At 27.7% G+C, this 20,962-nt stretch overlaps 2 protein-coding genes across 2 annotated transcripts in view; both read right to left on the reverse strand.

Moving 5' to 3' along the window:
• Positions 1 to 1,268: 1,268 nt before the first annotated feature.
• Positions 1,269 to 4,044, reverse strand: LOC111633042 (glutamate receptor ionotropic, NMDA 2A-like). Its single transcript, XM_023377571.1, has 6 exons — positions 4,031 to 4,044; positions 3,419 to 3,639; positions 3,181 to 3,341; positions 2,517 to 2,698; positions 2,205 to 2,440; positions 1,269 to 1,442 (listed from the first exon to the last, which is right to left on the reverse strand). The coding sequence occupies exons 2-6, from the start codon at positions 3,536 to 3,538 to the stop codon at positions 1,269 to 1,271; spliced, it is 873 nt and encodes a 290-aa protein (XP_023233339.1). The 5' UTR covers positions 3,539 to 3,639; positions 4,031 to 4,044.
• A 209-nt stretch (positions 4,045 to 4,253) lies between these two features.
• Positions 4,254 to 20,962, reverse strand: part of LOC111633043 (glutamate receptor ionotropic, NMDA 2B-like) — a 55,484-nt gene continuing 38,775 nt past the window's right edge. The window contains exons 11-27 of the mRNA XM_023377572.1: positions 19,206 to 19,353; positions 18,820 to 19,003; positions 17,542 to 17,667; positions 17,223 to 17,243; positions 16,611 to 16,831; positions 16,373 to 16,533; positions 15,846 to 15,890; positions 12,319 to 12,402; positions 9,001 to 9,148; positions 8,615 to 8,798; positions 7,337 to 7,462; positions 7,018 to 7,038; positions 6,406 to 6,626; positions 6,168 to 6,328; positions 5,504 to 5,685; positions 5,192 to 5,427; positions 4,254 to 4,427 (exon numbers count right to left, since the gene is read on the reverse strand). Of these exons, the coding sequence (XP_023233340.1) occupies positions 4,254 to 4,427; positions 5,192 to 5,427; positions 5,504 to 5,685; positions 6,168 to 6,328; positions 6,406 to 6,626; positions 7,018 to 7,038; positions 7,337 to 7,462; positions 8,615 to 8,798; positions 9,001 to 9,148; positions 12,319 to 12,402; positions 15,846 to 15,890; positions 16,373 to 16,533; positions 16,611 to 16,831; positions 17,223 to 17,243; positions 17,542 to 17,667; positions 18,820 to 19,003; positions 19,206 to 19,353 (2,443 nt within the window). The remainder of the gene's footprint in view (positions 4,428 to 5,191; positions 5,428 to 5,503; positions 5,686 to 6,167; positions 6,329 to 6,405; positions 6,627 to 7,017; positions 7,039 to 7,336; positions 7,463 to 8,614; positions 8,799 to 9,000; positions 9,149 to 12,318; positions 12,403 to 15,845; positions 15,891 to 16,372; positions 16,534 to 16,610; positions 16,832 to 17,222; positions 17,244 to 17,541; positions 17,668 to 18,819; positions 19,004 to 19,205; positions 19,354 to 20,962) is intronic.

The following is a 20,962-nucleotide window of genomic DNA, read 5'->3' on the forward strand; positions in this document are numbered from 1 at the left end:
TTCGTATGAAACTTTATCCTGCGAAGGTAGCTTCTCTGCATAGTAATAATAAAGGCAGAGAAACTGCAATTTAATTACAAATTGTAAACAATATAATAGCATTAAATCAATGTTTAACTTACATTTATATTTATTCACTAAAGAATTTAAACTTGTATTTTTATTTTAATTTAGAATATTTGATGAGATTTTATCAAGTAATTGTTCATTTTTTCTAAGTGATGCATCTTTATCTCGAGAGGATACTCATGAGATGAGGATGTTTCATCATTAAAAAAAAATTCTTTTACAACTTGTAAAGTAAAAATTATTAAATATTTATAAAATGATATTTATTAGCAGCAAGGTATTTTAATTCTTTTAGAATTCTAAACATAAAAAAACTACTAAATTCAATTAATTATTACTTTAACTTTCAATTTTCCATAAACTACATAATTTTCTTTTTAAATCTTTAACTTATNAAAATTAAGGAATTGTGAGAAATAAGTAGATTAAACTAAATAATCATCGATCTTTTAATATTAATTAACTAATAATTCAATAATATTGTTTTTAAACATTAAATCCAAAAAATAGGGAATGAAACACCGTCACTCATCATCCCTGAATATCCTATACTAATTTATAAAAATGTGTAGCATCAGTAGTTTAGGTTTATTTATTTATTTTTATCAAATAAATATTCTGAGAATATAAATATAATATTTGAGGAAGTAATTTTTAATTTTGAAAAGGAAATTTAACAACGTTAGTAGTAGCGGTAGTAATTTGATAAGTAAACAGAATGATCAGAACTCTTCTTTTTTAACAGTGATTCCTTTTATTCTAGACTTAAACCAATGCAATTTATATACAGAATTTTTTGGTTCAATATCGAAATTTATCTTCACACTAAATTTGATTTCGAAAGAACAACTCGACTTATCACGTTTCCCGATATAAAAATAATGTAGAGCAAGTTGTATTGACATGTAATAACATGGTTTGTTTTTCCGCATCACTGATAAGAAAGAATAAAAATAAAATAAAATAATTAACTTTTGTTCTTTCCGACTGGTTTCTTTTTTTGTTTTTTAGAATAAAATTCGATATAATATAGCTTAAATTTTTAAAAAAACCACAACGTAAAAGAGTTGAAAAAAAATTAATATGATAATTACACATTGATTTTTCCTTTTAGAAAATGATATTCAATACGTAATATTGAATTATATATATATATATATAATTTAAGTCAATATTTCTTAAAATATTGTAAAATTTCTTTACCTTCCTTCAATTTGTGCTTCAAGTTGACGTATTTTCAAATTCGCCATATCCAATTCGTGCTTAGCTTTCCATAGTTGAGTATCACAAATGGGATCCTTGCATCTGTGATGTTTTATCATGTCCTGGGCCTCAAACACAGCACCCCTGAAACTCAGGGATTTTCCCATACTCTATTTTAAAATAAATAATACTGTAGAAATGCATTAAAAAAGAAAAAAAATGTATTAATTTGCTTTTGTAAATTGAATTATTTAAGATTCTGGATAGAAAGTCTTTACCAAAAGCAACTTTCGGTAGTAGAAAGTTTGGGGATTATAAATGGCGCATAGAGTAGATTTGTGTCAAGACTTTGGAAACGTGATTGGTTTGCAGCACTAAGATTCTTTTCCTTTGGGGAAAAAAACTGGTATTTTCGACTTACCAATGGGAGCAATTAAAGTCTAATCGTAAGAAGGAAGAATCTTTGACTTGTTACGTCTTAACGATTGAATAAATCTACTTTGACCTTTATCGAGATTAGATTCTTTTCTACTTTTAATTCGTTCGGAATTAAACAAACTTGAATAGATTTGATTATTTTCCATATATTTCAAAAGAGATATTTTTATCATTTTCTAAAGAAATGGCGATAATTAATGAAGTTTAATTAATTTCTAAATTAAATCTCTGTTGCATTTTTGGCACACGCTACAAATTTTCTTTTATAAAAATATTTTAATTCAAAACATTACAACTATTGTAATATTTTTTTTTAATTTTTAAAATTGCATTCAAATTAAGACCATTAATTTAATTTCTGACTGATGGCCACTGTTATTAAAAATTTAAATATTGAATTAAAACATTACTATTAATTATAATTAGAATTAATATTTCCAAATATGATATTTAAACTTGGAAATTACGGATTATGTAGGTAAATGTATACGCACCAGACTGATAAGGGTGAAGCAGCCACCAGCATCTTTCTTTGCTAAGTGCTTCCTGATGTAACGGAAGTACACGTGTTCTAGACCCAAGAGGCAAATGGTTAAAAAAACACCACATCCTAGCAATAAAAAGGCGCTCATAAATTGATTGATATCCAAAGGCTTGCTCACATTACGCTTATTCTTTGTAGGCTTGCAAGCCCCTTGGAACCAAAATCTTTGTAATCTTTCTAAATCACCTTAAAAGAATTAAAGTGTATATTGAAATTATTACGAAATGTTAAAAAGAAATTTAATTTTTAAGAAATTATTTACCATTTTCTCTATACTTAATCATCTCTCTGTTGAACATATTTAAATAATTAGAGTTTTTTGGTAAAGCGAAACCGTAACCGGTCATTGCATACCATGATCCTACTGTTAGAAGACGACATTCGTTGTCCTGTCCAACTAAATATTCTAAAACTGTTGAATCGTATATAAAAGCATCTAGATCCCTGGAAAAAAAGGTTATATATGCTCTTATTATTCTGGATATTTCACGCTCTGTTTGTATATGGAGCACGCATCCTTTTTTGTATATTTGAATATTAACTGTCTATCCATTTATATATGTATTGAAAACATATTCTGATCACGTTCCCATCATGAGTACTTCAACAAATATGACATACACCATCTCTTGTAAATTTTTCAAATTTTTACTGAGGTATATTTGGAGAGTTGCCATAAAAATGCTGCATCTTTCGGTGTGTAAAGTCATAAATTTTTTAACAATTTGAATTTAATAAAAAATATATACCAGTATATATAATAAAAATACATAAATTACTTAATTTTACACTGTAAAATTTGTTTAAGAAATATTATTTTCAATTTTACACCCTTATCGATATTAATTATAACTGAAATTTCATTAGAATCGAGTCTTTTATCGAGTTATTATTAGTTAAAAATTCATGAATGCATGATTATTTACCCCATCTTCACTGCTTTGATACCATCCTGTACTGATGGTTGGTTATATTTCTTCATGTACATGTATAAATCTGGTTTATTTCTCTTAAGTACCGTCTCTGTATTGCCAGAGGGGATGGTGCCATAGCGGAATGGTGGATCAACCATCGTTGGGTACTGCAACTGAAATCACAAAAGAAATAGTACATACATTATAAATGACGCGTAAACCATTATATATATGTGTGTATGATGCGTACTCTTTTATCTTCAATTCCACTTAAGTCATAATACTCTTCACGAGTGATCATAAAAGCTGCTAAATTAGCTGTATATATGGCGAGGAAAACCACAGCAAACATGGCCCACACATTGGACATGAAACGTGCTGTATAACCTCTAGGACAATCTACATTGACGGCTGCACCAAATAAAATAGCCCATACCAACCAATATGTTCTGAACAACGAAAATTTGTGATCTATTAAAGACAAAAAAAAACATAATAATATTTTTGAATGCCACGAAACTAATCAAGCTACGTATTAAAAAAATGCCAATTATGAGAATAAAATATTCAGTTATCAACTAATCAACACTTAAACCACGGAAAATTCCATTTAAAAATACTACTGAAACTATTCTTCTACAAAAAAAATATAAAAAAAAGCTAATCATGCTAATTAATTAGAATTTTTAATTAAAATACAGTACAAAAATAAAATGTAAACAACCATTGACAATTCGTGCACCTCTTTGAATTTTACACATAAAAAATGTATATAAAAACAATTTATTACTGTAGAAATCATTCTATGTCAAATATGCAACATATACTATACAATATACATAAGGATTCTCTATTTACTTACCGGGATTCGAATCATTCTCGTCTGATAGATGAAGCATAGAGAAGAGAAGTAGGAATTTTTCACAAAAAGTAATGCAAATTTAAAGTGCTACACTGTCTTATATACACGAATAAATACATACATATATATACATATATACATACATATATATATATATATAATTTTTTAAATAAATATTTACACAATTNTAAGTCAATATTTCTTAAAATATTGTAAAATTTCTTTACCTTCCTTCAATTTGTGCTTCAAGTTGACGTATTTTCAAATTCGCCATATCCAATTCGTGCTTAGCTTTCCATAGTTGAGTATCACAAATGGGATCCTTGCATCTGTGATGTTTTATCATGTCCTGGGCCTCAAACACAGCACCCCTGAAACTCAGGGATTTTCCCATACTCTATTTTAAAATAAATAATACTGTAGAAATGCATTAAAAAAGAAAAAAAAAATGTATTAATTTGCTTTTGTAAATTGAATTATTTAAGATTCTGGATAGAAAGTCTTTACCAAAAGCAACTTTCGGTAGTAGAAAGTTTGGGGATTATAAATGGCGTATAGAGTAGATTTGTGTCAAGACTTTGGAAACGTGATTGGTTTGCAGCACTAAGATTCTTTTCCTTTGGGGAAAAAAACTGGTATTTTCGACTTACCAATGGGAGCAATTAAAGTCTAATCGTAAGAAGGAAGAATCTTTGACTTGTTACGTCTTAACGATTGAATAAATCTACTTTGACCTTTATCGAGATTAGATTCTTTTCTACTTTTAATTCGTTCGGAATTAAACAAACTTGAATAGATTTGATTATTTTCCATATATTTCAAAAGAGATATTTTTATCATTTTCTAAAGAAATGGCGATAATTAATGAAGTTTAATTAATTTCTAAATTAAATCTCTGTTGCATTTTTGGCACACGCTACAAATTTTCTTTTATAAAAATATTTTAATTCAAAACATTACAACTATTGTAATATTTTTTTTTAATTTTTAAAATTGCATTCAAATTAAGACCATTAATTTAATTTCTGACTGATGGCCACTGTTATTAAAAATTTAAATATTGAATTAAAACATTACTATTAATTATAATTAGAATTAATATTTCCAAATATGATATTTAAACTTGGAAATTACGGATTATGTAGGTAAATGTATACGCACCAGACTGATAAGGGTGAAGCAGCCACCAGCATCTTTCTTTGCTAAGTGCTTCCTGATGTAACGGAAGTACACGTGTTCTAGACCCAAGAGGCAAATGGTTAAAAAAACACCACATCCTAGCAATAAAAAGGCGCTCATAAATTGATTGATATCCAAAGGCTTGCTCACATTACGCTTATTCTTTGTAGGCTTGCAAGCCCCTTGGAACCAAAATCTTTGTAATCTTTCTAAATCACCTTAAAAGAATTAAAGTGTATATTGAAATTATTACGAAATGTTAAAAAGAAATTTAATTTTTAAGAAATTATTTACCATTTTCTCTATACTTAATCATCTCTCTGTTGAACATATTTAAATAATTAGAGTTTTTTGGTAAAGCGAAACCGTAACCGGTCATTGCATACCATGATCCTACTGTTAGAAGACGACATTCGTTGTCCTGTCCAACTAAATATTCTAAAACTGTTGAATCGTATATAAAAGCATCTAGATCCCTGGAAAAAAAGGTTATATATGCTCTTATTATTCTGGATATTTCACGCTCTGTTTGTATATGGAGCACGCATCCTTTTTTGTATATTTGAATATTAACTGTCTATCCATTTATATATGTATTGAAAACATATTCTGATCACGTTCCCATCATGAGTACTTCAACAAATATGACATACACCATCTCTTGTAAATTTTTCAAATTTTTACTGAGGTATATTTGGAGAGTTGCCATAAAAATGCTGCATCTTTCGGTGTGTAAAGTCATAAATTTTTTAACAATTTGAATTTAATAAAAAATATATACCAGTATATATAATAAAAATACATAAATTACTTAATTTTACACTGTAAAATTTGTTTAAGAAATATTATTTTCAATTTTACACCCTTATCGATATTAATTATAACTGAAATTTCATTAGAATCGAGTCTTTTATCGAGTTATTATTAGTTAAAAATTCATGAATGCATGATTATTTACCCCATCTTCACTGCTTTGATACCATCCTGTACTGATGGTTGGTTATATTTCTTCATGTACATGTATAAATCTGGTTTATTTCTCTTAAGTACCGTCTCTGTATTGCCAGAGGGGATGGTGCCATAGCGGAATGGTGGATCAACCATCGTTGGGTACTGCAACTGAAATCACAAAAGAAATAGTACATACATTATAAATGACGCGTAAACCATTATATATATGTGTGTATGATGCGTACTCTTTTATCTTCAATTCCACTTAAGTCATAATACTCTTCACGAGTGATCATAAAAGCTGCTAAATTAGCTGTATATATGGCGAGGAAAACCACAGCAAACATGGCCCACACATTGGACATGAAACGTGCTGTATAACCTCTAGGACAATCTACATTGACGGCTGCACCAAATAAAATAGCCCATACCAACCAATATGTTCTGAACAACGAAAATTTGTGATCTATTAAAGACAAAAAAAAACATAATAATATTTTTGAATGCCACGAAACTAATCAAGCTACGTATTAAAAAAATGCCAATTATGAGAATAAAATATTCAGTTATCAACTAATCAACACTTAAACCACGGAAAATTCCATTTAAAAATACTACTGAAACTATTCTTCTACAAAAAAAATATAAAAAAAAGCTAATCATGCTAATTAATTAGAATTTTTAATTAAAATACAGTACAAAAATAAAATGTAAACAACCATTGACAATTCGTGCACCTCTTTGAATTTTACACATAAAAAATGTATATAAAAACAATTTATTACTGTAGAAATCATTCTATGTCAAATATGCAACATATACTATACAATATACATAAGGATTCTCTATTTACTTACCGGGATTCGAATCATTCTCGTCTGATAGATGAAGCATAGAGAAGAGAAGTAGGAATTTTTCACAAAAAGTAATGCAAATTTAAAGTGCTACACTGTCTTATATACACGAATAAATACATACATATATATACATATATACATACATATATATATATATATAATTTTTTAAATAAATATTTACACAATTTAATTTGTAAAAACATCTCTTGTCTTTCAAAAAACAATTATTATAATCTAGCGCATTTCTGTGGTATATTTTAGATATTAGCATTATTAAAATCTATACTTATTTACCATTTAATGCAATATTCAAACTTACCTCTAGCTGGCAACATTTTCTTATCGTATCCTGCGGGACTTAACCACTCGAAAAAGAAAATGGAGAAGGCTGCAGCTTGTATGCTTATGAGCAAAATCATTATCCAAGAAATCGTATCGAATGGTTCTAAAAAAAGAAATAAGAGAAAAAATAAGGAAAAATCTATCAAATCAAAATCCATATTTTATTAAACTTTTTACAGATGGAAATTGCATTTTTTTTTTCAGAAAGTTCCAAAGAATTTCGCGTGTTTTTTTAATTTCATAAATGGAGGTCCATTTTATGTATCAAATTTTACCCAAATTCTCTTTGGGATATCACATTCCTCCTCTCTACAATTTAATTAATATTATTTTTGAATTTATTCTACCAGACAAATTGACTTTATAAATTATTTATCGCAACTTCCTACGGAGACACAAAAACTGTGACATAATTAAAGAATTATCCCAACATCTACAGAATAGCTGTAGAGTTTTTTTTTTTTTTGATATCGAGTTATTTGTTCTCGAAATGTCAGTTAGAATACATATCAGTGAAGGCTTGTCTTCGCCTCGGGATATACCAACCTCTCCAAGAGTAGTGTTTGCTGTCAATAACTGACATCTATTTGATATCACATTTATTCGTTGTATAAGTACTTCATATATAAGTCCGTTTTTGTTTTCCTATCCTCACTCAACTTGTGTTTTTTATTTATTTATATATTTCTTTCCATATTTAGAGTATTCCATTCAAACATTTATCGGATCAAAATGTTTTTTTTTTCTTTTTATTTTTCTGTTTCCAGATTTACCAATCTTAAATCCTCTTTTATATATTTTTTCTTGGCTAATCTGAAGGATATTTTATGAATAAATAGAGAAAATATTTTGATAAATTCATTCCGAAAGGCTATTCTGCAAGAGTCGATGCCCTTTTAATATTATTATTGACATTAAATTTATGTAAAAATTATGTAAAAAATTTCAAAATCTTGTTGTGATCCTTTACGTTGAAACAAAAATAAATTCAATTTTTGATTTTTCCAGCGTTGGGAAACCCAAAAATATTTAAATTAGGAGGTCCCACGTAGTGTTGAATTCAGACATTTTTCTTCTGGGAAATTTTCGGGGAGGGGGACTATTTCTTATAAAAGATTCCTGAAGTCCCCTCTTGGTGGAAGACCCAGGAAATTGCTCTTGTTTGTTCATAGGATAACGTGGCACTGGATTTTTCAATTGTTTTTTCATGCAAATTAATTCTGAATGAAGGAAAAGAGAGAAAAAAAAAGCTTACCAAGGAATGCTTTGGGAGATATTATTCCAGTTCTTTTAGCTACAACAATAGCAATTCCAGTTTCTAAGAAAGGAACGGTAAAGTCGACGGCACTTTGTCTTTCTGAGTTAATTTTGAAGGAAGTAACAACGATGTCAGATTTATGAGATAAAAGATCGGCTATCAGACCATTCCACGTACCGTTCTGTAAAAGTTAGTTGCATAATATTGTTATTTTTTAAAAAATTAAATAAGAATGGCACAAGTGTTAAAGAGATCATAAAAAAATAATTTATTTTTAAAACATTAGATGGCGCTACATAGGAAATTTGAGAAAACTAGTGTGTCATTTTGAGAATTGTTGAATAATTATGGGAAAATTGTATTTGATAAAAATCCATACTTACATTTAACGCTCCCCATTTTTTATCTTCGACTTCGTAAAGATCGTATGTAAAACTAAGGTCATCTGCGAATTTCTGAAGCAGATCGATGCAGAAGCCAGCACAACATTTATAATAATCCGAACCATTTGTGGCTACCGAAACGTTAAATCTGATAAGAAAAATTATATTTTATTATCATACAATTCTTCTTAAATATATTCTTATAGAAATTTCCACTTAGTTTTTTTAATATATATATTAAAAAAGAAAAAAATATACACTAAACTTGACCAAAATTGAATAAAAAAAAAAGAAAATAAAAGGAGTAATTTTCGGGAAATGCAAGCGAAAAATCGGTAATTGGAGCATGTAAACAATACTTAAAACATAACGAGTTAAATCAAGTATAAAAGATGGAAACTAAGTGATTCGATTTTCCACAAAATTTATTTCAATTTTCTATTAAAAAAAATAAATAAAAATTTGCAGTTATTGAAGGATGACAATAATATACCAATGCTCTAAAACTTTATTGTATATCATAAATTCATTTTTATTAAATTAATTTACGTTTAATACTTTATAAAATTTAATTTATTAATCATATAAATTCCTTATTTGAGGAGTTTTATTGATAAAGTATCTGAGGAGGTACCCATATTAATTACAGTCGTTATACATATATAAAAGGCCTATATATACAAAAATTAAATAATTTAAAGCTTAGAAACTCGGGCCACGTGACTGTAGCTTAGAATCTCATGCTTTTAACTTATTTGATGGAGTGAGAAGAGTCTCGTAAGTATTATAGCTTGGGACTATAATAAGTCTAGTTACAACATGTCTACATATATATATATATATATATATATTCTATCTACCTTCTCAGCAATGTTATCTATTTATAATAATAAATCACACACACCTGAATTTTTTTGCCGAGTTATTTTTGTTTATTCCAAACGTTTTCGGCCAATTCGTATAGGCCATCTTCAGGTTTTAATAGTTTTCGTTGTAATGGAATCATTCGTTCGAAATTCGTTTGAATTTGAACTTATTACAACTTTTATGTANGACAGACCTTTCTTTATAGGCTACATGCCGCCAGAATTTAAAAACAGTCCTTTAAAAAACACAATTACATCCAATTAAAAAAAACTTTTTAAAAAAGGAACTGGTGTTACACAGACGTCTTGCTTTCCATTCTTCCTATGGGGTGTTTCTGCTTTTATCTACTGGAATGAGCGCTGGAAAATGCAGATTTCGGAAACTTCCCCCTGGTGACGATACATTAAAATTTTTTTCTTTTTGTAAATTTTCGTCTAATGGAGATTATTATTATTAATTAAAGACAGTCTGCCCAAAAAGGGGCCACCATTTATTTTTCGTGTTCCAGACTTCATAAATGGTGGCCCCCTTTTGGGCAGACTGTCTTTAATTAATAATATTAAATCGTTATAATCTTTTTAAAAAATGTCGTTTAAAAAATAAAATAATAATTTCAAAATATTCAGTAGTTAAAAAGTATTTAAATTTTCTATTAATTTTCTAATTTAACATCTTCGAAACATTAGAAAATTCATAAATTTACTAATCTTAATACGTTAATTCCGCAGAGAATTAAGCAACAAACGGATCTTAATTAAACGGGCACAAACAAATGCTTAATTAGAATATTAAGCATTAGAATTAGAGATTAATTAGGCTCCTGTAATCCTCTAATTTATAATAATTAAGGAATTACATAATCTAAGAGTAAATCCTTCAATCACGTGCATTAGAGTCTCTAAAGAGGATCCCATCACCCCACCTCATTATAATTTCTAATACTAATTAGTTAAATGATATAATCCTAATATGAAGTGTTATATAAATTATATAGACCCTTTAATTAAACTTATTAATTAAATAATAATTTGTATAATTTTTTTAATGGAAAATGAATCATTTTTATTGAAAGAATGGAGAGTTTTTCTATTAAGGAACCAAGGGAAAACAGCTATTATAATAGAAATAACTAAAAATAAAATGTGTATAGATGTAGCGAACATACATCTTTGACTCATTATAATGCAGATGCGTGTTATCAATAAACAAATAAAATGTTAAATAACATAAACAATAATTATTCAATATTCATTAAATTAATTACAATAATTTCTTCTAGTTATAAATAAATAAATTTTAATTAATTTCTTTCAAATTTTAGCATAAAATAAAGGTAAAATTGATTAAATTAGCTTTTATATTAATGTTAAAAATATGTAGTCGAACCTTCAATAATGGCCACCTCTGAACAACGAACGTTTTTATGCTCTGATCGGTGCCGCTATTCGGAGGTTTTGACTGTATTATTATTATAAATAACAGCATATAAAGGAAATAAAGCATTAATGTAAATAATAAAATTCATAGAGGTTCTCGATAATTCACTTTTAAAAATTTGAATGATTGCATTTTATTTATTTACTTTTTTTTAATTTACAGGGGGGTCCAAAAGTCAGTTAACCGGACTAATTTTCTTTCTTATTTAAAATGATCAGAAAGATGCTGAAGAATTAAGATGAGAGGCTCTTAACAGTAGAGTGTTCACTAGAAATATTAGTTTAAAAATTAATGGTTTGATATGTATATATATATTGTTGAGAATGCTGGTTTAAGAATAAAAATATCGATATGTATTATCAAAAATACTACTTTAAAAATCGCTATAATATATTACTAGAAATGTTCACTTGAGAATAAAAATCTCGATAATATATTGCTAGAAATGCTCATTTAAGGATAGGAAATTCCATATATATATATTTACATGACTTATATGTATATATTAGACCCTCGATGTAATGAACTCTTAAGAGACTGAATATATCAAAAGCTCACTATATACGTAAAGAATAACCATGATCGTACAAAGCAGGGTGTAGCTGCCCCCCTCCAAATTCGATAAAAACAGTGAGGAGAATGCGGACAAAGCAAAAACAAAAAGAAAATCGGACAGAGAAACAGAAAAGTTAACGAAATCAACGATGGAAAATTGAAAATTAGTAATTGTGTTTTTTATTTGCGAAAAATTTTGGACAAATTAATGCTTGTTCCACCTTAACTAAAGTATCCACAAATAGGAATTACCAGGTAATTGGGGATAAAATCCGGAATAAAATGAATTCTTCCAGAACGATACAAGGTGGCACGTGTATTTTTACTCTTCTAGTGGAAGAAATACGTTTAAAACGTAGTAAAAAAAAGAAAGACACTTCATTGTAGCGACATTTTCTAGAATAAAGTCTTCCGATTCTACGCGTCAGTGGGAAAAAATCCGGAAGAGTCTCGGAAAACCGGAAACCCGAGAATGGAAAGGAACAAGAAAACTGTTCGCTGTAACGAAAGTTCGTTACGTCGGGTGTCGCTATATCGAGTTCACTGTATATTTTATATTATCGGGAATGCTAATGTAAAAATAGAAAGCTAACTATAGTAAAAAAAATTATATAAAATATATTATTAGAAATACAAATAAATTATAAATTTAAAGGGAGAAGGATGACGGAGATGAAAAAGGTAAATATTTAATTTATCATTCTTTTGCTTGTATAAACTCTTACCGGCCATCTATCTAACATCTTTCAAGAGAAAATCTTTGAATTCATTTTTAAAATTCTTCGACTTATTATTTTTATATATTTAAACGATTAATAAATAATATTTGTTTTGAAATACAAAGTGGCCTAAAAGTCAGTTTGTTTTTTATCTTCCAAGTGAATACGAAGCGTAAACTTACTTTTGAACAACGATAATAACGTGATTAGATGTTTAAATATTTGAATGAGATTATTGTGATAGTTAACTGAATTTAGGGCCACGTACAGTAAGAATACGTGTTTATACAATGAGAATATACAAGGTGGTCTAAAAATCAGTTAACCGTTTTTTTGTAATTTTATGTCTACTTGTGAATGGTAAACTGAGTTTAAACAACGTGAAAACATGACAAAATATATAAATATTCGAATAATACAGTAATTTCCTCTTTAGGATGGTTAACAGACTTTTGAGCCACCTCGTACGTTTAGTTTAATTTATGAACTTTCAGTGAAAAATAAATATATATACCCGCATTTAATAATTTAAAGTATTTTTAAAGAGAAATTTACTTTATTAAATGTTTTTTTAAAAAAAATAATAACAAAAAGTATATTTCGTTAAAAAATAGAAATTTTACAAGAAAACCTACTTTATATATATTAAGATACATTTTCTGATAATTTCCCATGTATCATTATAAAGATATCACCGTATACTTTGGAATAGAAACTCAGAATTTATGATTATGCAACTCCAGGCAATAAACTAAAGTATTCATTTAAGAATCTATTAAAATTTTTCATTTAAGAAAACGAATAAGATCTAAATTCTATTTTATAATCCGGTATTTATCGTAAATCTACACACGAAAATCATTAATTTAATTGATTTACAAGTAATACAATTAATCCTGGAAATATTTTATATATTTCCGGATAATATATTAAAATATTTACCAAAAAAGCCGCAATTTCTCACGAAAAAAATAGATTTTAATTCGTATTTTCTCTGTCTAAAAACTGTTGATACCTCATAAAAACTAGCAATTAATTAAATTAATTTTCGGGCTGCTATTTAAAAAATTGTGGACCTATAAATTCCTATTATCGTCCGTCCGTCCGTCTGTCTTTCCTTAATCTCGAGAACAGAGTTAGATAGATGACCATTACGACTCTGTTGCTAACAGGAAAAGTATGATGTACAGGAGCAAGACACTATTAATTTGAGGTGGAGAGCATATATTTTAAATTAAATAAATTAAAAATATGAATAAAAATTACATCCCAGCATTGTGACGATGTCACAGTAAATAATTGCTTGTTAAATTACATATTTAATATATAAATATACATGATAATATATTTTAAAAATTCTAAATTTTTTACAAAAACAAAATCAATTCTCATGTATATTTACTTCATCTAAAAACTCCCGATACTCTCCCCACGTCATAACTGATATTCAAGAATAAGGAAAAGTTATCGTTTATGACAAGTTATTGTATAGATGATGANTAGAAATACAAATAAATTATAAATTTAAAGGGAGAAGGATGACGGAGATGAAAAAGGTAAATATTTAATTTATCATTCTTTTGCTTGTATAAACTTTGATATGAGTTTTCAATACTTAAAACTATTCGAAATAAATTGAATTATTTTGTATGTAATGGCCCTTATTTACAATTAATTGGTATATTATTTTATTTAAATAATATACAAAATATTTCCTATTGACGATTGAAAGAAATAAAAATGAGATTTCATCATAGAAAAGGTAAATATAATTATAAATCTATTTAATTTGTATAGTTTTAAATCCATTTAAAATAAATATTTAAACTTATCAATCTCGTAAATGTCATTTAGAACTTGGTTAAATTTAATGTATAATTATATATTAATTATAATTAAATTTCTATCACGTGGTCTAAAGTTCACGTGACATAAAAATATACAACCTTAAATCACGTGATCCAAATGTCTAGAAACTTAGAACACGTGATCTAAAACTACACTTCTAGGTCACGTGATTTTTTTCTAGATACTTTTATAAAACAAATACATAAAACAGTTAAATGGACACAGATTTAGATTACGTGATTATGATACGAATTTAGGTCAGGTGATGCTTAGTAATTATTTTTATAAGAATAATTACACGAAACATCGTGGCCTAAATTGGCACGAAACGTCTTCTCATTTGCCATTTTAATTATAATAATATAAATTACATAAAGAATAAAATACATTTTATTTAATTTCAAAATAAAACAAAACGTACGTTTAAATTTGGATCAAGTGACTTTTTGTAACTGCATAAAATTAATTTAAAAATACATCTAAATTCGCATTAAAAACAGTTTTATTTGAAATTCAATTATAATAAATTGTAAATTTTTATTTAAAAAATTTAAATTATTTTTTATTCTCTCTTTTACTTTTCTCTTCACGAAATCTCATTAACGACACTAATATAATTTACACTAATTAACATTAGTGTAAAATCATTTTACGTGTTTTTTTTTTCTTCCATTAATTAAATTAAATTACTAAATTATGAAGGTTTTTATCTATACAAATTTATGTGTAAACTTCGTTCACGTAACAAATTAATTACATTCGTTACGCTCAATACTTTGCAAATGGTAGATTTATGTGTAATCTTTGTGTAAGATCAATTGTATAATTTAATGAGTGAATTGTTGTTTCCTGATTCTTTTTTTCCCGGGTTGATTAACTCATTTTTTTTTTAAACTTTCCCGGTTGTTATATGTAACAGAGGGAAAGTATGGCAATGTGTGAAAAAATTACCCTCGAGATTTTTATATTTTTGGACTCGGGGGACCTGAAATTATGCATGGAGATTTGAGTATTAGAGGAATTTATGCTGTTAAATTTTGATGAATAAAGGTCGAGGGGATGGGGAGATAGAGGGTTTTGTGTGTGGGAGGGTGCGATATTGCTCACCTCTTTGAAGCTTAATAACTCCTGTGCCTTTTGTCGAAATTTTCTGAAATTTTGCATTGAGGTTTGTGTGTTAGGGGGATCGATGCTGTTAAAATTTTCTGGTTAAAGGTCGAGGAGGTGAGGAGATAGAGGAGGTCATGCGTCGTATCTCGAGTAGGGTAGGACTTAATGACGATTTTACTCGTTATTACACTTATAATTTTTTAAATGAATTGTTCCTACTCTCAAAATGAAGTTTTTTGCTATTTTATTAATAACTAAAAGTATAAAAGTTATTTTTAAAATAAAATATCGTAACAGATGGTGCCACACTAANATTCTAAAACTGTTGAATCGTATATAAAAGCATCTAGATCCCTGGAAAAAAAGGTTATATATGCTCTTATTATTCTGGATATTTCACGCTCTGTTTGTATATGGAGCACGCATCCTTTTTTGTATATTTGAATATTAACTGTCTATCCATTTATATATGTATTGAAAACATATTCTGATCACGTTCCCATCATGAGTACTTCAACAAATATGACATACACCATCTCTTGTAAATTTTTCAAATTTTTACTGAGGTATATTTGGAGAGTTGCCATAAAAATGCTGCATCTTTCGGTGTGTAAAGTCATAAATTTTTTAACAATTTGAATTTAATAAAAAATATATACCAGTATATATAATAAAAATACATAAATTACTTAATTTTACACTGTAAAATTTGTTTAAGAAATATTATTTTCAATTTTACACCCTTATCGATATTAATTATAACTGAAATTTCATTAGAATCGAGTCTTTTATCGAGTTATTATTAGTTAAAAATTCATGAATGCATGATTATTTACCCCATCTTCACTGCTTTGATACCATCCTGTACTGATGGTTGGTTATATTTCTTCATGTACATGTATAAATCTGGTTTATTTCTCTTAAGTACCGTCTCTGTATTGCCAGAGGGGATGGTGCCATAGCGGAATGGTGGATCAACCATCGTTGGGTACTGCAACTGAAATCACAAAAGAAATAGTACATACATTATAAATGACGCGTAAACCATTATATATATGTGTGTATGATGCGTACTCTTTTATCTTCAATTCCACTTAAGTCATAATACTCTTCACGAGTGATCATAAAAGCTGCTAAATTAGCTGTATATATGGCGAGGAAAACCACAGCAAACATGGCCCACACATTGGACATGAAACGTGCTGTATAACCTCTAGGACAATCTACATTGACGGCTGCACCAAATAAAATAGCCCATACCAACCAATATGTTCTGAACAACGAAAATTTGTGATCTATTAAAGACAAAAAAAAACATAATAATATTTTTGAATGCCACGAAACTAATCAAGCTACGTATTAAAAAAATGCCAATTATGAGAATAAAATATTCAGTTATCAACTAATCAACACTTAAACCACGGAAAATTCCATTTAAAAATACTACTGAAACTATTCTTCTACAAAAAAAATATAAAAAAAAGCTAATCATGCTAATTAATTAGAATTTTTAATTAAAATACAGTACAAAAATAAAATGTAAACAACCATTGACAATTCGTGCACCTCTTTGAATTTTACACATAAAAAATGTATATAAAAACAATTTATTACTGTAGAAATCATTCTATGTCAAATATGCAACATATACTATACAATATACATAAGGATTCTCTATTTACTTACCGGGATTCGAATCATTCTCGTCTGATAGATGAAGCATAGAGAAGAGAAGTAGGAATTTTTCACAAAAAGTAATGCAAATTTAAAGTGCTACACTGTCTTATATACACGAATAAATACATACATATATATACATATATACATACATATATATATATATATAATTTTTTAAATAAATATTTACACAATTTAATTTGTAAAAACATCTCTTGTCTTTCAAAAAACAATTATTATAATCTAGCGCATTTCTGTGGTATATTTTAGATATTAGCATTATTAAAATCTATACTTATTTACCATTTAATGCAATATTCAAACTTACCTCTAGCTGGCAACATTTTCTTATCGTATCCTGCGGGACTTAACCACTCGAAAAAGAAAATGGAGAAGGCTGCAGCTTGTATGCTTATGAGCAAAATCATTATCCAAGAAATCGTATCGAATGGTTCTAAAAAAAGAAATAAGAGAAAAAATAAGGAAAAATCTATCAAATCAAAATCCATATTTTATTAAACTTTTTACAGATGGAAATTGCATTTTTTTTTTCAGAAAGTTCCAAAGAATTTCGCGTGTTTTTTTAATTTCATAAATGGAGGTCCATTTTATGTATCAAATTTTACCCAAATTCTCTTTGGGATATCACATTCCTCCTCTCTACAATTTAATTAATATTATTTTTGAATTTATTCTACCAGACAAATTGACTTTATAAATTATTTATCGCAACTTCCTACGGAGACACAAAAACTGTGACATAATTAAAGAATTATCCCAACATCTACAGAATAGCTGTAGAGTTTTTTTTTTTTTTGATATCGAGTTATTTGTTCTCGAAATGTCAGTTAGAATACATATCAGTGAAGGCTTGTCTTCGCCTCGGGATATACCAACCTCTCCAAGAGTAGTGTTTGCTGTCAATAACTGACATCTATTTGATATCACATTTATTCGTTGTATAAGTACTTCATATATAAGTCCGTTTTTGTTTTCCTATCCTCACTCAACTTGTGTTTTTTATTTATTTATATATTTCTTTCCATATTTAGAGTATTCCATTCAAACATTTATCGGATCAAAATGTTTTTTTTTTCTTTTTATTTTTCTGTTTCCAGATTTACCAATCTTAAATCCTCTTTTATATATTTTTTCTTGGCTAATCTGAAGGATATTTTATGAATAAATAGAGAAAATATTTTGATAAATTCATTCCGAAAGGCTATTCTGCAAGAGTCGATGCCCTTTTAATATTATTATTGACATTAAATTTATGTAAAAATTATGTAAAAAATTTCAAAATCTTGTTGTGATCCTTTACGTTGAAACAAAAATAAATTCAATTTTTGATTTTTCCAGCGTTGGGAAACCCAAAAATATTTAAATTAGGAGGTCCCACGTAGTGTTGAATTCAGACATTTTTCTTCTGGGAAATTTTCGGGGAGGGGGACTATTTCTTATAAAAGATTCCTGAAGTCCCCTCTTGGTGGAAGACCCAGGAAATTGCTCTTGTTTGTTCATAGGATAACGTGGCACTGGATTTTTCAATTGTTTTTTCATGCAAATTAATTCTGAATGAAGGAAAAGAGAGAAAAAAAAAGCTTACCAAGGAATGCTTTGGGAGATATTATTCCAGTTCTTTTAGCTACAACAATAGCAATTCCAGTTTCTAAGAAAGGAACGGTAAAGTCGACGGCACTTTGTCTTTCTGAGTTAATTTTGAAGGAAGTAACAACGATGTCAGATTTATGAGATAAAAGATCGGCTATCAGACCATTCCACGTACCGTTCTGTAAAAGTTAGTTGCATAATATTGTTATTTTTTAAAAAATTAAATAAGAATGGCACAAGTGTTAAAGAGATCATAAAAAAATAATTTATTTTTAAAACATTAGATGGCGCTACATAGGAAATTTGAGAAAACTAGTGTGTCATTTTGAGAATTGTTGAATAATTATGGGAAAATTGTATTTGATAAAAATCCATACTTACATTTAACGCTCCCCATTTTTTATCTTCGACTTCGTAAAGATCGTATGTAAAACTAAGGTCATCTGCGAATTTCTGAAGCAGATCGATGCAGAAGCCAGCACAACATTTATAATAATCCGAACCATTTGTGGCTACCGAAACGTTAAATCTGATAAGAAAAATTATATTTTATTATCATACAATTCTTCTTAAATATATTCTTATAGAAATTTCCACTTAGTTTTTTTAATATATATATTAAAAAAGAAAAAAATATACACTAAACTTGACCAAAATTGAATAAAAAAAAAAGAAAATAAAAGGAGTAATTTTCGGGAAATGCAAGCGAAAAATCGGTAATTGGAGCATGTAAACAATACTTAAAACATAACGAGTTAAATCAAGTATAAAAGATGGAAACTAAGTGATTCGATTTTCCACAAAATTTATTTCAATTTTCTATTAAAAAAAATAAATAAAAATTTGCAGTTATTGAAGGATGACAATAATATACCAATGCTCTAAAACTTTATTGTATATCATAAATTCATTTTTATTAAATTAATTTACGTTTAATACTTTATAAAATTTAATTTATTAATCATATAAATTCCTTATTTGAGGAGTTTTATTGATAAAGTATCTGAGGAGGTACCCATATTAATTACAGTCGTTATACATATATAAAAGGCCTATATATACAAAAATTAAATAATTTAAAGCTTAGAAACTCGGGCCACGTGACTGTAGCTTAGAATCTCATGCTTTTAACTTATTTGATGGAGTGAGAAGAGTCTCGTAAGTATTATAGCTTGGGACTATAATAAGTCTAGTTACAACATGTCTACATATATATATATATATATATATATTCACNAAATTGAAAATAAAATCAAACATATTAAAGGAGGATATTGAAAAAAAGATTATATCCAAACAAAGGAGTGTGATAAAAGAAACCAAACTAAAGTAAATTGAAAAAGAATATATATATATATATTTTATAAAAATAAATAATATTGAAAGGAAATGTCGTAAAGAATATTCACTTTTATTTTCATTTTATTTATTTACTTTTTTATTTAAAATGATCAGAAAGATGCTGAAGAATTAAGATGAGAGGCTCTTAACAGTAGAGTGTTCACTAGAAATATTAGTTTAAAAATTAATGGTTTGATATGTATATATATATTGTTGAGAATGCTGGTTTAAGAATAAAAATATCGATATGTATTATCAAAAATACTACTTTAAAAATCGCTATAATATATTACTAGAAATGTTCACTTGAGAATAAAAATCTCGATAATATATTGCTAGAAATGCTCATTTAAGGATAGGAAATTCCATATATATATATTTACATGACTTATATGTATATATTAGACCCTCGATGTAATGAACTCTTAAGAGACTGAATATATCAAAAGCTCACTATATACGTAAAGAATAACCATGATCGTACAAAGCAGGGTGTAGCTGCCCCCCTCCAAATTCGATAAAAACAGTGAGGAGAATGCGGACAAAGCAAAAACAAAAAGAAAATCGGACAGAGAAACAGAAAAGTTAACGAAATCAACGATGGAAAATTGAAAATTAGTAATTGTGTTTTTTATTTGCGAAAAATTTTGGACAAATTAATGCTTGTTCCACCTTAACTAAAGTATCCACAAATAGGAATTACCAGGTAATTGGGGATAAAATCCGGAATAAAATGAATTCTTCCAGAACGATACAAGGTGGCACGTGTATTTTTACTCTTCTAGTGGAAGAAATAC

Source organism: Centruroides sculpturatus, unplaced genomic scaffold (genome assembly GCF_000671375.1).
Source record: "Centruroides sculpturatus isolate CEXI.00-Female unplaced genomic scaffold, Cexi_2.0 scaffold770, whole genome shotgun sequence".
Lineage (NCBI taxonomy): Eukaryota > Metazoa > Arthropoda > Arachnida > Scorpiones > Buthidae > Centruroides > Centruroides sculpturatus.

Coding starts and splice junctions, on each gene's coding strand:
- LOC111633042 (XM_023377571.1), bottom strand. CDS start 3,538: ATGTCCAATGTGTGGGCCATGTTTGCTGTGGTTTTCCTCGCCATATAT. Junction 3,342..3,418: donor GTGGAATTGAAGATAAAAGA/GTACGCATCATA, acceptor TTGTGATTTCAG/TTGCAGTACCCAACGATGGT. Junction 1,443..2,204: donor GCTTCACCCTTATCAGTCTG/GTGCGTATACAT, acceptor ATTTTAAAATAG/AGTATGGGAAAATCCCTGAG.